General features: G+C 37.4%; 1 protein-coding gene across 1 annotated transcript in view; it reads left to right on the top strand.

The window, feature by feature from the left end:
* Window positions 1-16,746, top strand: part of LOC140165770 (mitochondrial carrier homolog 2-like) — a 37,814-nt gene that overhangs the window by 2,643 nt on the left and 18,425 nt on the right. Inside the window, exons 2-3 of the mRNA XM_072189095.1 lie at window positions 14,919-15,003; window positions 15,889-15,995. Of these exons, the coding sequence (XP_072045196.1) occupies window positions 14,919-15,003; window positions 15,889-15,995 (192 nt within the window). The remainder of the gene's footprint in view (window positions 1-14,918; window positions 15,004-15,888; window positions 15,996-16,746) is intronic.

Consider the following 16,746-nt stretch of genomic DNA (forward strand, 5'->3'; position numbering starts at 1 on the left):
TTTCCCTTTGATACGTTATTGTATTGTCAATGGTCATGTCATATACATAAATAATTCAAACTTTCTGACTTTGGTTTGAGCTGAGACTAAAATACCTAAAGCCTTACTTGCATTTGAATCAAATAAATATATTATATAGGATACATGCTAAATACTTGAAGCCAAAGCAATTAAGTATAACGATTAAGATCATGATGATGGTGTTTATGCTACATCATATGCGCAGGTGCTCCTTTGTTAAAAGGGAAATCCCTGATGAGGAACGGTCAAAGAGTAGTTCTCGCCAGTCAAGAAAGATAAACTGTGAAAGTCCACTAACCGCCCCACCCGAAAAGGACCTTTCACCAGTTCGTCTTCATGGTCTTTCTTACGCCATGTGAGATACTAGTAGTGATCATTTATTCTGAGCTAAGCATAGTTTGGTAACTATAAAGAAAAAAAGGTCCTACTCGTCCGACTGTCAAAAAGCTTAGACGGTTAAATAATAGTTGCATGAGTACGACACTCATAGAATACTAGCTTAAACATATAAATCATCATTATCAGTTTGTTTTATAAAGTTTCAACACCGTATAAATTATACGACATGCATGAATAAAGCGCACATGATATAGGCCTACGTAGGCCCCCTATCTTCCAAATCTAGGTTTATCAAACTCCCAGATTTGGAAGTTATATAAAGTGGTCCTTTTTTTTAATATTATTATTCATTTTGCATTTATATTAAACAGGACAAAAGACAAATAACTTGAGAAAAAAAAGATAGAAAGAATAAAAAACAACATATACAACATAAATACAAAAGCATCTCTAACATTATAATATATGACTAGTACAATATTATGCATATTGTTAAATTCGTTTTCCTTTGTTTGTCTGTGGGCACACGAGAAAGACAATAATATGTTATATTTATGTAATTACTAATTTACTTTGTTGTTACATTATTTTCTTACACAAAACATTCCCATTTCGTACGAAGTGGTCCTTCAATAATGTGTGATTTGCATAAAAAATAGCTTCCTATTTAAATGATAGTTTTCACTGATAGCTCTTATATATTAGCTCGGACTGATCGCATTATCCCCTTTTAATTTTGAGCCAAACAAATGAGGTAAAACGAAGAAAATTGCTATTTCATTCTAGCGCCTACAATCTGTGTATTAGCTCGCCGATCATATTATTATCGGGCGGTAGCTAAAGGAAAATGATAAAAGACCAATTGCAATTTGGACCCAAACCATACCGATCAGATAGGGCCTACCGCGAGTCAGACTCAGATGCCAACAACAACCCACCAGGAACCACGGAAATCCAACCAAAAGTGGCAATATAATAATAAGAAGTTAAGAACACATGCAGTAAAACATAAAATCAGACCAAATAATAGAGGCGAATAAAAGTTAAACAAAATTGTGACTAAAAATTTTTTTTTAAAAGTAGAACACATAACAAAACAATAACATAACACATAACAAAAAGTAGAAAAACAAACATAAAAATAGAACAAAAAGGCCTAAATCCAAAAGAAAGCAAGACCAAAGAAAAGCATATACGCTAAAAAAAAAAATTAAAGAAAATCATAAAAATGGAAAAACAAAAATAAGACAAAAAAAAAGCCCAACCCCTAAACGTGTCAAAAAACAATACCAAATAAACAAAATCAAAAGGAAACAGTACAAAATACAGACAGACATAATATTAATTGATACAAACAAAATAAAACAAACAAGAACGCATAATATACAAAAAACAATACGATCGTACCAAATTAGTATATAGCTACAAAACATTACAAAATAAAGAAAAGCGAGCCAAACCAAAACGAGCCAAAATATAACTAGAAACGTAACAAAAACAAGCAAAAAGCCATAGACCTATCCCAAACAAAGAAATTATTCACCGAACAAAGAAAAGCATAAACAACAATACACTAATTAAAGGAAAAACTAAATTGAAAATATATGACCAAAAACCCACTCAGACAAAGCTCTAATAAATCCAAACGAAGAAAACCAAATAAACATTAAACAACATAACAAATTATAGCAAGAACCAAGAACAACAACAAAGCCAAACACTAAAAAAACATTACGAAATATAAAAGAAGAATATTACAAATTACCCAATAAAGAAAACATGCAAAAGTCCAAAAGACTATTAAAAAAACGGTACCGTAGGAAACGTAGGTCTATTAATAGGCATGTCCACTAAAAATTGAAGTACTTTTAAATTGATTCAGACCTAACTTATTGGATGGGAATTGATGAAAGAAACATTTTGGCGTTTAAATAATCTTAATCGGACGTTTCATTCCAGAGATATGGCCTTTCGAGTGTCACGGTTTTATATAGGGCTGCTAGAACATGTTAAAAAGTTAAAGTCCAAAAAGGAATACTAACAGAAAGTGCAACTTTAAGGTACTTTTTCTTAATGTATTTATTAACTATCTTATCTGGAACATTATATTTGCTTATAACAACATGAAAATAAGATCATCCTGAAAATTTAATCGATTTTGTTGACATACAACAAAAACTATAAGACCTCAAAACCCATGGTTTGTTTGTTGAAACCTCAAGCATGATCATACATGGCCGCCATGGAAAATATCTCCATAGAGGAGATGAACAATAAGTGCATTATTTCAAATGAAAAGCGGTAGTCTTAAACATTGTTCAATCTTTTAAGGTCAGCACATTTTATCTTCAAAAATTATTATATTTCATCATGGCATAAGTTTGGTAACATTAATCACTACCAATTTTGAGAAATTTGCTCCAACTCAAAGGTTATCTTTACTACATTGAGCAATACACTGTGTGCATGGAAGCCATGATGGTCCCCGGTTTTTATACTCCCTATGAAATGGACATGGTAGTGAGAAGTGCACGGGGAAGTGCATGATTTGAGATGGGCCGCGGTAGGCTTAAACATTCTTAAATTTCTTAACATCCTACACATTTTGTCTTCATAAATAGTTAAATTTTATGAGTATGTAAGTTTGCTTGTCTGATTCACTCCAAATTCGGAGATAATTGCGTTTGAACACCTGATGCACGGAATGGTGTCACTTCAACCTGTTGTAGTTCTCATCTCATTAAATTTTTCCTTAAAAAGTTGATCTCTTCATGCAGGAAGGCCCTCTCTATTTACTGACCAAACAGGAAAAAGTTTGGTGAATGTTTTCTGGTGGAATCAGGAATTTCTTGAAACACCCTGATATAGGCCTACATTTGGATCAAAACAAGTATGTACGCCATTTAACATGCCTGGGATTTCTTGTATCGATCAGTTTCTCCATAGACAATACGCGTGAGTGCACGCACACAGTAAATGAAAAATCGTTCTAGTGGAAACTGTATTGAGAGTGGGCATCCCTACTATTAAATTTTGATGCATTATAAATACTTTCCTTATTTCGGAAACGCAATACTGAGCTACTATTCTAATTGCCGCTATAGCTAAATTAGGTGAGGGGGAAATACAAACTTCTCAACTTCAAATCACCACAGCACCATCATCAAAAATAATCATCACCGTCGACACCGGGCTATTCTCAAGACTACAACAGGACGTGGTCACTATATTCTCGTCCATTCAATGGGGGCGATTTAATGAATACATCATTGATAGTACGATCTGAATCATAGATACTAAAGTATCTATGTCTGAATACACACACATCCTGTGCGCATCGATCGTATACATCCACAATGCCATTGTGTTGCATTGCCGCAATTCAGCATCGAAGTGGTTACGTAATTCTCTTGGTTACCGGATCACGCTATTTTGATATCCTTCGAGTACCATATACTTTGTGTGGTGATTGTTTCGATCGTAGTTCATTACTCTGGCGCGTGATCCCGTTGGCATAGTAACCTTACGTAACTTCGATACTGAATAGCTAATTAGGGGGCGAGATGGCACGTAGGCGAAATGGCGTGTAGGCGAAGTGCATTGTGGGCGAAGTGTCCTGTATTCCTCTGGCCATAGTATCCGTTTTTACTTCCACTAGGGCCAGAGGCACTTGCATTGAAAAAATTGTTGGGAATGCTTGAAAGATCCAGTACAAAAAATGAAATCATTTCAATGCTTGATCGAACCAATACAAATGTGTGTCAGGTCACTAATTAACATGATAAAACCCACTTGAGAACACACAATCGCCGGTCATTTCTAAAGATGCATTTATACTTTAATCGCTTTTGCAGAAACCTGAATCGCACGCATGATCAGTGTACTAAATCGCCGTCATATTTGCCTGCTGAGCATGCGCATGATTCGCTGTTTTTCAAAAGCGACACGTCCGCTATTATTGGCACCCTCTGTCGGTCAACGTTCTCTAAAATTGCACACATAACTTGTGCAGTTAACGACAAGGATTCAGTCTGATGATGAGCAACCCATGGGTATAACACAGCTTTACACAATGACTAATTTACATAGGCACAAAAGACCGTGTTCATGTACCGTTACTCAGCCAAACATGGCAGAGTAGGTCCCGGATGACGGTACATGTTCCTATCTCCTCAACGTTATACCTTTCCAACAAGGAAAGAGATACGAAAGGCGAACGTCTAGACGGTCCACAAATAGCGTGATTCATGTATTCTGTCGGTCGGACATCCGGGCTATCTCTAGTCTCGGGCCCAAACTGCATGTGGCTCACGGTTTGTTGTGTACAACAGAAACCGGCTGTGAAGGAGGCTACATAGCGATGTTGCTGGAGTGACGTTCAATTTCGGAAAAAACGACACTCGACCATGGAATTTAATTTTAAGTTTGTCAGTATATAAACGGTAAATCAAGTAAGTTTCTTTCACTCGGAAGACTTAGAAACGGTTGTTTGATTCCACTGACTATTTGCAATCGAAATTTACATTACACCAATTTCAGAAATCATCAACAAAAATCGAATCACGGACTTGTTTTCACTCGAACATCATCAACCGGAAGTGACGTGACACGGACCGACAGAATTAACCTGAATAGGGATTAAAAAGCTGTCACGTAGTAGAACCATGTGCTTCTATTGTCCAAGTTGCCATCAAGATTTCATATGGAACATGGGAAACAGTTCAGACCCAGAACAGGATCATGTCAGAAATTAATATTTTGTTCTGGGTCTGATTATTCGGACTAGCTTCTGTAGCTACTTAGCTTAGGGGTGGAATTAAGGTTAAACAAAGTGTTGAAGGGCTTTACCTCCAGAAAAAATATATTATTACCTTATACGTAAGAAAATATGTCTACTTATCATGTGAAATAAAAAAATCCGGAAAAAATTGTGTGAAAATGTGTTTTTAGCCTATTTTTTTAGCTGTTATCAAGCACTATTATTCGATTTGTTTACAAGCGCCAAGCAACTGTCGTCTGGGAAAGTGATTGACATCTTTATTATTAGAGAAGAATGGAATCTGTATAGTTCATGAATATTCATGTAGTATTTACACAACCTGTATCCCAGCCATTTTTGCCTAGTTATCGTAATCGTTCATATAAGACGCCCATATGATCCATGGTGTTAAACTGATATTCAACAACTTTATATCTCTCGATCTTTGCGATCCGAAATATTGAATTTCAACTTTAGGCACATCTCTAGCAAGGTAATAAATACCTGTCACAAATAGAGGTCTTGAAATGTTACTTGCAACGTTAAAAATGTGAATAGAGAACAAATCGGGTTCAAACATGCTTCAAAAATATGAAGGTAATTGTCAACGCCTACTACCAGAATAGCCGGAAGAGGGCAGACTTCATAAGGGAGTGTTCATATATTTTAGTGGGGACAAAGAATTTGGAACTTATTTCGGGAAATTTCCTGGGTTTTTGGTTTTGTTTTTTATTTTATCTTCCTGTTCGGGTGTTTCGGTTGGCACATTTTCGGGGCATTTTCATGCACTTTACAGGAGTTTTTCGTGGTTTCTCTGTAGCTGCCGTGTGTACTTTTCCCCACGTAGGCCTACAGGGTATAAATCCCGGGTATAAATAAATAAATGAATAATAACATATAAAAAAAAGAATCTGGAACTTCAACGTCAAAAAACAAGACAAATTGTACCCTGCTAAAAATATCAACCCCTCTCTGAGAATAAAAATAATAAGACTCAACCTCACCTGCAAAAAATATTTTTCGGGGATAATTTATAAGGTGAAATGTGTCGTGGGATGTGCGGCAGATTTGGGGTGCATTTTCAGCCATTTAGTTTAGACTCTGTTGTATTTTTAGCCATGAATTTATTGACCCTCAGTGTCATAAAAATTAGGTTCAAGAAGGGTTTTTTCAATAATTTTCTCGAAAAAGTAAATATTTGCGAAAACTTTCAGTCCAAAAGTTGATACAATTTTGGGTCTGTTTTCTTCAAATTTGGTTTAAAATCGTACCGTAGTTTTTCGGAGTCACAGCCTCACATCCTTACCCAAACCAGCTTGAGAAGGTTCCCCGGTGTGTGCAAATTTGTAATTTATAGGCCTACACTCGTTATTTAAGCCTAAAATCAAAGTGTTAATACCATTAACACTGCCATGGCCAGATTTGTCGTGATGACTGGCTTCCAAAATGTAGGCCTATTTTAAATTATAAATCTGGTCCCGCTAGAGGTGTGTTTTTACCCGCGGAGGTCTCTCCTCGGGTTCGTGGATGTGCCACAGTTTTGGGGTAGGCCTACCTTTTCAACGACTATGATGGGTGGGTTTACAGCGAAGACCAACTTTTGGGCGCATTTTGGCAAAAGTGCCCTTAAAAAGCGTCAAATTAGGCCAAATTTGGATGACTTTGATCCCCGCGGTACAAATGTTTTGAAGAGACCCGCCCGAGGTGTTTTTATTTAAAAAATGGTCGGGCCTGCTAAAAAAACCTCCCGGAATCAAGCATGGGTAGGCCTACCAAAATGCCTTGAGACCCCCCCCCCCCCCCAACCCAGCGCCGGGACCTACATGACATGATATTCTCCGCGAGTCCACCAGAAAATATAAAAATACAACATTTTGATAGGCCTACTATATTTGTCTGTATAAAGAGCTAGGCGTACCGGGATTTGCTGACTCCAATGTTCATTTTGAATCATTAATATTTGAGCCACGGCGCTCGGGAATGTGAAAAGCGGGGGGGAGTAGGAGCAACAAATTATTCAGGACGATGCGTGAGATTTTACTCATTTTCCAGCTTTTTGCGTGAGATTTATTACGTAGGCGTGAGATTATACTACCTTGGCGTGAGACCGTGAGAAAGTGACCCAATGCGTGAGACTCACGGCCAATGCGTGAGAGTTGACAGCCCTGCTTGTAGGCCTACCGCGTATGTCTACTGTGATGACAGTAGCGTAGCTGCCGGGGGGGCAATTGCAAAATTGCCTTATTTGGGCCCCCGCCCCTAGTGCAAGGAAAAAAAGAGGGAAAGGGGGGGGAGAAAGAGGAAAAAAGAGAGGAGAGGGTGAGAGGAGGGGCAGAGAGATGGGGAATCCAAACGATATGCAATACAGCTCAATAGGCCTACCATATACGATTATGATAAGCCTGGCAAAAATTGTCTATTTGGGCCCCCGCCCCCAGTGGGAAATTTGGTGGATATTTGGGCCCCTCCCCATAGGGCCTACAGTCTTGCCCCTCCTGGAAAAAATCCCAGCTACGCCGCTGCGTGATGATGTTGCAAAGTTGCGGAAGTTCATTCATAAATTTCCCATTTCCACTCGACAACAACAGACCAGCACGCAGCGCGCAGTAGCTAATCCCCGAGCTAATCAGAGACATGTGCGTTTCTCTTTCAACAGAAAATAATGTGACCATGTGACTGACACGATGTACGCTTCAAATAATTATGCTCTCGGCGTCAAAAGTATGATAATGGAAAAATTTATAATGAACACTCCCTTATTTAGCCACACCTTTCTCGTGTTGCCTGGTATATCAGCAAAATCCTACACTATCGCCTTCCCTTGGTAAAATCCCTGATAAAAACTCGTGATATTGAAATTGAATTTCAGCGCCAGAACTTCCGTCATTCTAGCATCATGGATGGATAGGCTATGCAGTGGCGCTGCTAGGGGGGGGCAGTATTTCCAATATTTTTTCTTTCTCATCCAGTTTTTAGGCAAAATCCCCACAATTATGTAATTTTCCACTTTTTGCAGCAATTTCAAGTGGAATAAGTGCCCCCGACTCAAATTCCCGAGCCCCCGGGCACCATCCCCGGAAAAAAATTCTGGTTCCGCCACTACGGGTATGGCTATAGCTAGGGGCGCCCCCTGTTGCCCTTGGTTATGCTGGACGTATGAGAAATTTAGAGCTTGTTCAATTCCGCCAATTTTAGAAATTTTAAAGGTAGGCCTATATACAGTGTAGGCATGTATATAGCCTATAGAAAAACGGATCACAGTCAAATAAAATATAAAAATCGTAGGCCCAATAATTTTACTAATGGCATTTATTGAGCTGCTCACTTCTTGAAAATCCTATGGTTTAATATTGATATTATATAATTGAGCTCCTTGTCAAGCTCCTCAGTAGGCCTACACATAGGAGAGTGACTAACTGAGCTCCCGCTATTTTCAGAAATGAAGGCCTGGCCTATTAAATGAATAATTAGGATTGAGGCAGCCTTTTGTTTCATTTTACAGAACTTTTTAATCCCCAAAATTAGTGGGTTTTTTAATGGGGAGTAGGCTTTTAAAACGAAATTCAAATTTGGCAATATTTTCCATTGCTTAATGAATTGATCTGCGTGAAAATGCCTAAACATGTGGCCAGAGCGGGATGACTGGTATAAAAATCTTAACTTGTGAGAAAGGACGTAGGCCTATGGGGTTGTATGAGGCTGTGGATCACGAAATGCCCCTTTAATGTGTGCTAGGTAAAGTCATTCTTCCTTTCGACCTGCCAAAATCAGTAATTTTATTCCTCCCCGGCCCCGGCTTGCCAAAAAATTGCTTTCTCGAAAGGCTGTGCAATCAGTACCGGTATTAGCCTAATAATTATAAGCCAAAATTGCCAAGCAACACGCTAAAAATCGCTTGCCTCCCGTCTCGGCCAGCCGAAAATCGCTTGTCCGCACCCCCTGGACTGCCAAATTTTTGTGGCCCCTCCCCTTGGCCTGCCAAAATGCCCCATCCCTTTGCATATAGCCTATATATAGGCATATGCCAATTTTTTGGGATCCCCAATTTCCATACCCATACCCATACCTTAAATGGATTTCTAAATATCTACCTGTTGCAAGCGCAGCATTGGCGCTGGATTTTAAGCTAGAAAATACCTAAATATTTTAAAATCCAAACTCGGCAACACCACTTGCCCTCGGCAACACCACTTGGCAAATACAGCCCGTCGTAACAATGTCGTACGTAAACATGTGTTTTAAAAAGAAATGAGAGTGTCACTTCTGTCCAAAAATTTCGAATTTTGGCCTTGAGCAGCGACAATCAGAGGTAAGAAAAACACAGTATGACGCAGCTTGAAATATAGAATCACTATATCAATTTTGAAGTGTGTACTTCAAAGCACAAGCCGAAACGAGGTGAAATGGTTCGAAAACAAAATTGATTTCGCTGTATCTTTTTATCGCGAAACTAGACAATTTGGCAGCAGCGAGTCGGAAAAATAGCAAATATCTCAATTTTCTGCTATCGAAATGAAAATTTAAATAGCACCTGCATGCAGAAGAGGGTTTATAGAAATAATGTAGGTCAGAATTTTGTCTATGAAATCTTGCACGGAATTATTATTACTGGTTACAAAACGACATACAAGTGGAGGCCATTTTACTTCAAATTCGGCCAACATTTTAAGCTTACATAAAAAAAATCGAGACAACCAATATCAAGAATGAATATGCACATTCTTTTATTGACTTGTTTGTAATGTGCGTCGAAGTTCCCAACAAAATCGCCACTTCCAATGAGAAATTATGGCCGTGTACCCAAAAATCTTGATGCTCCGGATATTGAAAAAATTTGAAATGTTTGAAAAGTACATTTCATTTTGAGCCAAGTGGAAAATTCAAGCATAATAATGACCCTTACACTTTCAGCTTTTAGACGTAGTTTATTTTCTCTCTCCGATATTTATTTCCAGAAATAGATAAGTTTAAAGGGGGCTACGTGCATCCCATTTTGCTTCTGAAAATGGCAAAATTGTGTATAACCTTAATATATATTTACCTCAGGGGTGGTGAATTATAGGTGGGAAAAGATTATTTGGCAGGCCAAAAGGGGAGGGGCAAACATTTTTTGCATATCATCATGCATGACATCATTCATGTGTGTAATTTGTAAAAAGGGGTGGGGGGAGGGGGGCAAGCACTTGTTAGCCGCAGCAGGTTGAAAAACCTGGGGGCTGGGGGAGGCTGCGTCCTGCAGCAGGCAAGTGACTTTTGGCACAGTGCCACAGACATGACCACACTCACAGATGTTTTGGGCACTGTTTATGTCCTAAAATAGTCCAGTATCGACCAGATTTTAATGTGCATCCCCAGACTCTACCAAACCAACTTTTTTAGTTTCCTTTTAATGGTCCTATAACACATTCAAGTCTAGATGTTATCATGTTAACGAAAAATATTTCCCGGCACTCCGGCCATATTCAAGGTTAGGCCGAAGGGGTGGGGTATGAACGTTTGGACAGTATTTATTGTGGGACATTAGAGCATATGGAATTGCATTCTGAATACTGAAGAATGTCCTTCTGATATCAAATAATTTTGATTTTTTGAAATTAGCAATATAATACACATTTTATGGCAAATGATTAAAAATTGATATTTTTGATATTTAACAGTACTCAAGAGTCTTAGCCAGAAATCAGAAACCACCCGTCCAAGCAGATACCAAAATTTGACCCTCAAATATAAAACAACTTGTCTATACCCATGAAAGGGTCACTGGGGTCAAATATGTCTTGATTTGGCCTTTACATGTCACTCTGAATTAGTCTCAAGTTCATATCACCTTAAAATCATCTGTTTTAGAGCTATCACATCTGTAAAATCCATTAAACCATATGTAGGTGGGAGGAAAAGCCAACGATCAATTGAAAATTTTGACCTTTCGTATTGAAGATTGAAGATTTTTTTCCCCAAAACACCAACAAAAAATTAGGTCTTTTGAGGAAAAAGATATATCTTCAATATGAAAGGTCAAAATTTTCAATTGACCGCGGCTTTTCCTCCCAGCTACATACACTTTAAGAATATGTCATTAGATTTATAAAATTTACTTTGAGGACTGTTATCAAAATGTGAAAAATATCAAATTTTAATAATTTGTCATAAAATTTGTATTATTATATCGTGAATTTCACAAAATGAAAATTATTTGATATCAGAAAGACATTCTTTGTATTCATAATGCAATTCGATATGTCTGATGTGCTCTCATGTCCCACAAAAAATACTGTCAAAACGCTCATTCCAGATCCCTTACAGGTCAACACAGTGGCCAAATTTCAAAGTTGCCCAAATCTGGTTAACAAGCATACCATTTTAAGGCATTATTATTTATTCCTCTCATTGCAAGGATTCAGAAAAAGTATAGTTTGGCCTACCTGCGACATACCGTTCTTGAGTTATAAGCAAAAGGGTCAAATTTTGGGCGGTGGTCAGTTTTGTTTTGGCCACACAGGGTCCAAAAATTTAAAATGCTCTGATTTCAATGCAAATGGTCTCAAATTGCTCGTCAATACGGAAACTTTTGCGAAAATGGCAGCAACCGGCCTGATCCATCTAAAGAAATGTTACAAATATAAGCAAGTGATTTTGACACATAAGGTGCAGCCAATGAGGTGACATGTGTTTACATTTGATACGCCCTCTGTTGGTCTGTGATCAAAACTGTCAGGCAAAAAACACTATAGTTTACATAGAAGAAGTTGATTTTTATTCATTAACGTTGGTTTCAAAGCAAATAATACAAAATTTTTTATCAAACTTGTTTATAAATGCATCAAGCTATATACATAATATCACACAAAACTTAAAAGGTTTTTAAAAGTTGAGTTTTAAAGAAATGTATGTGGTCTGTCATAGACACTCCTATGTTATTTTGCCTGGCTTGAAACAATAGAGGGTGGTCTGAATGTAAACATGTGACATCATAGGTCAACTCATCTATACAAAATCATAGGATACAGAATATAATCTAAAACTCTCACTATGGATACATCGAAATATACTACTTTTCCCATCATTACATGGGCAGATGATATCAATATTATCAAATTGTTTACTAAGTTCTTCACCTACTGAGGTGAAGAATTGATTAAATGAGTCAGCAGTTGCTTTACCTGTTGCAATATTACCATGACCAGTTTGGCTTATTAATGTTAGGCACATTTGGCATATCCTTTTTACTTGGAATTAATTTTTAGGTGTTTTTTTAAACTTTTTTAAAAACTTTTTAAAGTGATAACACAGGTAGACTACCCTGTAGTCCACTTGCCCATTGGGCATACTCTGGATATTGTATTTAAGCTTAAAACTCTGATTTAATTAATGTGTGCACAATTGATAGATTTTCACATCTGATCTTTTCAGTCACCCTACTCCCTCTCTTTGTTAGCTTCCCAAGTGGACTACTGACTTTGCCTTGCGGTTAAGATTTTTAACACGGGACTCTATGGAGAGTTAGGCCAATTTCTGGCCTAACTAAAATTGGCCATGATGTAATGCATCTTTAAATGGATCTGCCTTGTGATTGGTCGCCCATATCTCGCTATGGTTTAAAATCTTCTTGGCCAAGCGCCATTACCATTAACTACACCGCATACACAACTGTCTGTGGTATTTATGGCGCTTTTGTGTTGACGCCGAAAGTTAATCTCTCATCAAACATCTAGCGCTGCCTTGTACTATACCATGTTTAGTACTTGTGGTTAATGGAATGATAAGCAAGTATGCTTGACAGTGTGTTTTTAGAGAGCAAAGTCCAGGGGGTAAAGTTCTGCTTACAATTCAAAGTCCATAGTCGAATTTTCGGGGTTCGCTATCAATAAACTGGTACATTGTAGATTCCAAAATTAGAATTGTTCAGTATTAAAGTGAGCCATTATAATTATGCAAGATAAAGTTGCATTCAATTACTTTTATTGTCACTAATCATCTGATATTTTTAACTCTTTATGACCATTTTACTAGTGAATACTTTAATTTTAATAAACATCAGTATAATTTTGAGTTCAACGAAATGGGTTCATCATGACTAATAATAACATATTTTTAATAAAATTCGACTATGGCATAGTCTATAACACAGGGTGCAAGATGTCCTTCTCACTGCGCTCGGTGATATTCTTCATATTAAGTATTGATATTAAATATTAAAAATAAATCATTGATATTTATTGAAACCAAACTTTCTGCCGAATAAGAATGCCCATTTGATGCCCGTTTAAAAATTAAACATTGCATAAATTTCATAATTTAAGGTTTCTGAATGCTTGTCAGGAAGAAACCAATTTACTTAAGCAGAGAAAGGTTATCGCCCTTTTGGTGACCTCAAAAAAGGTCATCTTGCTTCGACCCGGTGAGATTGTCATATGACCTGTTTGGCGCGTGTGGGCTTGTGTGGGTTGGTCCAATCATATTGCGTGTTCTGGTCGGGTTGTTGCGTGGACCAATGGGGACAGGCCTTTCAAAGAAAGGTCGGCTCGGGTTGTCTCCTTAAAATCACATCACATTCAGATTTCATCCGATAAGGATCCAAAATATTTATTTTCCCACCCGCCACTCCCAAAAATTGGTGTTTTCTCATGCTCGGATCTCGTGTTCAATTTTGAAAGAATGGGCAAGTTTAGAAGTGGCGACAGTGGTTCATGAGGAAGTTTTCGCATAACATTTCAACAATGTGAGCGAAAAAATAGCATCTTGTAATTAATAAAAAATTATTCGCTACAAAGGACAAACGCTTATATTTGTGTTAAAAGGAGTAAATATGGTAATTAAAGCTACAATTATTTTCTCATCGTCCTTAAACAAGACATTATTTATAGTAGGCTTCTTTCGTTAGGTTTTCCTACAATGACGCTTGGGAGCCTTTTCGCAAGCTCCAACCATTGCATGGAAATATTTTTGTGTCTACTTAATGTGCAGTTTAAGAATTTTGAGAGGAAAATGATGTAGCAAAAATCAAATAATTTATATTAAAATAGCCATATAAGGCATACATTATGGAATAAGATGAAAATAGTAAATTACAAATGTTTATTTTTATACATGTATTCATTTATTAATAATATTTTTCTAAATATAGACAACTTGGTCTTCAAGGATGCTCGGAAAACTTCTCATGAGCTCCAGCCAGTTGCAAGGATGATCGTGAAAACTTCTCGCGACCTCCAAGAAATATTCAATTAATTAATATGCTTCTAAGGCTTCAGCTTTTTGCTTATTTTGCTTTGCTTGTAAGCAGGTTCCCTTACAGCTTCTAGAGTAAATCACCCTAGTCACACATATGCATCACTTTTAGGCAACTCGTCTGGGAGGATTTTGGGCAGCTTTTCCCCTTATTGTCTCATCATGTGTTTTGATTAACTTCGAGCTTCCCCAGGTTTTGGCCTGCGTATCTCACACAGTCCTGTGATATATACCGTATCCTTATTTTATATATTCAGATGTGCCATCTATTAATATGCTTATTGCTTGCTTGCTGAAGCCTTAGACAATTTTGCTTGATAATGTTGTATTAAATATCTTTAAATGCTTATTCATTGATGATGTATTTGATTCGCATAAGCAAAATAAATGCGATCCTATTGGATGGCTGATATGTGTGGCAAATGTGATTTCCGTTTGGTTTTTCCTTTCTCTGTCTATGGGTAATCACAATAACGCTTTACTACTGCAAAAGTGACTAAAATGAAATCAAGATTCTTGCACTCAGTATACATGATGTAGGCCTACATAATTTTGGTTTGCTTTTATCTAGATTGGATTTGAACCTCTACCACCTAAGTTGGGGCGGAATCTCTTTTTTCGGCAATGCTGGCAATTACCAGGATTCTTTGATTATGGTAAGGCAGTCATTCTTTGGTTTGGTTAATTTTTTTCTGTGATAACGTGTGTTATCACAATGTCTTCAATCAGTATGATTTATTTAGTTTTGTTTCAAGAGCAAACTCAGTTTTGGTTTTGTTCATTTACTCAAGGGCTATCCATTATTGCATCGGTGCTTGAGTTTGGAATTCCAATTTCCTTTCTCACAAAGTATGGGCTAATCTTGAGTAAAATTGTACAATTGTGTTTGGGAGTGGCCCTCTCTCTTTCTCCTTTTCCTTGCTATTTTCTTCCATTTCTTGCTTTGTTTATCAAAGCTATATTATCTGGGCCAGCATGGATCTAATTGGCCTACACTGGCTATCCAGGCTTGTGCATTTATTGTATGAGCTTGGAACGGTCCATGGATTTCCCATGGATTAGCATGTGTCCCTTATGGACTAACCTGAGTAAACAAACAAACAAACAAATTATGATAAGAAGTTCCTAATTTACTGGATAGAAGGTAAAAAGGCATTTAGTTTTCATGTGGCTATGATTGGTCATGTACTGGTACTTGAGCTTTCACTACAATGACTCGCATAAATGGTCTATTTCATTTGAACGCCACACACCCCCTATGAAAGATATGAACTTATGATCTCCTACACAAGGAGGTACGTAGATTTAAAATGGAGTCACCCATTCAGGTCATTCCGTTTGAAAATTTACACACCCTGACCCTGTGTTGAAGTATGCATTTCAACTGGAGTAGCCTTGTTTGTCAAACTGATGTTACTGATCAAAATGATTTGAGTTTTATAATTCATTAAAGGTATATGGCAATTAATTATTACTTAATATATAAATAAATCACTGAATGTCAGTTGTTGTTCTCTAACATTGCTCCCAAACTTTTGCAGCTTCTCATATTCGCAAAGTTGATGGCTTCTTTGGCTTATACCGTGGCTTCTTCCCTAGAGTTTGTGGAACCATTGTTGGAGCAGCAGTGTCCAAAACTGTTGGTGAGGTAAGTGGTTTTTTTTTATTTGATTTGATTTGAATTGTTTGGGTTTTGCCAACCCTGGATAACCCAAGAAAGCCTCTATTAAAGCTTATTTCCATTGGGGTCCATTCGAACACAAGGACGCGTTGGGAACAGTCAGGAGTTAACACCCTATTCTTTTCGAAACTGGCTGCAAGATACATGTACCGATATGGCTCTCTGTACACGGGTCGACGGCTTAACGTCCCCTCCAAAGGATTTGGAGCACTTTCATGAATCATTTACCAAGTTCTAAATGAACCATAGGGAGAGCGGAAGTATATTTAACCTACAGAGGTTGCCAGAGGTCCTCAAGTCAATATCCCAACAAATCTCTGTCGCACTCATGCACTAAACAAGCCATGATCTCGTCGAAGTAAGAAAACATTTGAATTGAAAGGTAGTCTACTAATACCGTAACCACCCGGGTATAAGCCCACCTTCAGGTATAAGCCCACCCCTATTTTTCAAAACATTCTGGGAACAAGTGTGCACTCAGCTATAAGCCCAGTACTAAATTTTGGCCAAGTTCTTAAATCAAATCAATGCTTTTCTCTCATATTTAAGAACAAATGTATATAAAAATATCAGGTGATAATTAACATTCCACACTTAGAATTTTAAGAAAATTGACATAGATGATACAAATTACTGATTGGGCATATACAAATGGGGATGATTTTTCTTATTTCTAAATTCAAGTACTAGCCCCTCCCTGGTTATAAGCCCACCCCCA

Source organism: Amphiura filiformis, chromosome 12 (assembly GCF_039555335.1).
Source record: "Amphiura filiformis chromosome 12, Afil_fr2py, whole genome shotgun sequence".
Taxonomy (NCBI): domain Eukaryota; kingdom Metazoa; phylum Echinodermata; class Ophiuroidea; order Amphilepidida; family Amphiuridae; genus Amphiura; species Amphiura filiformis.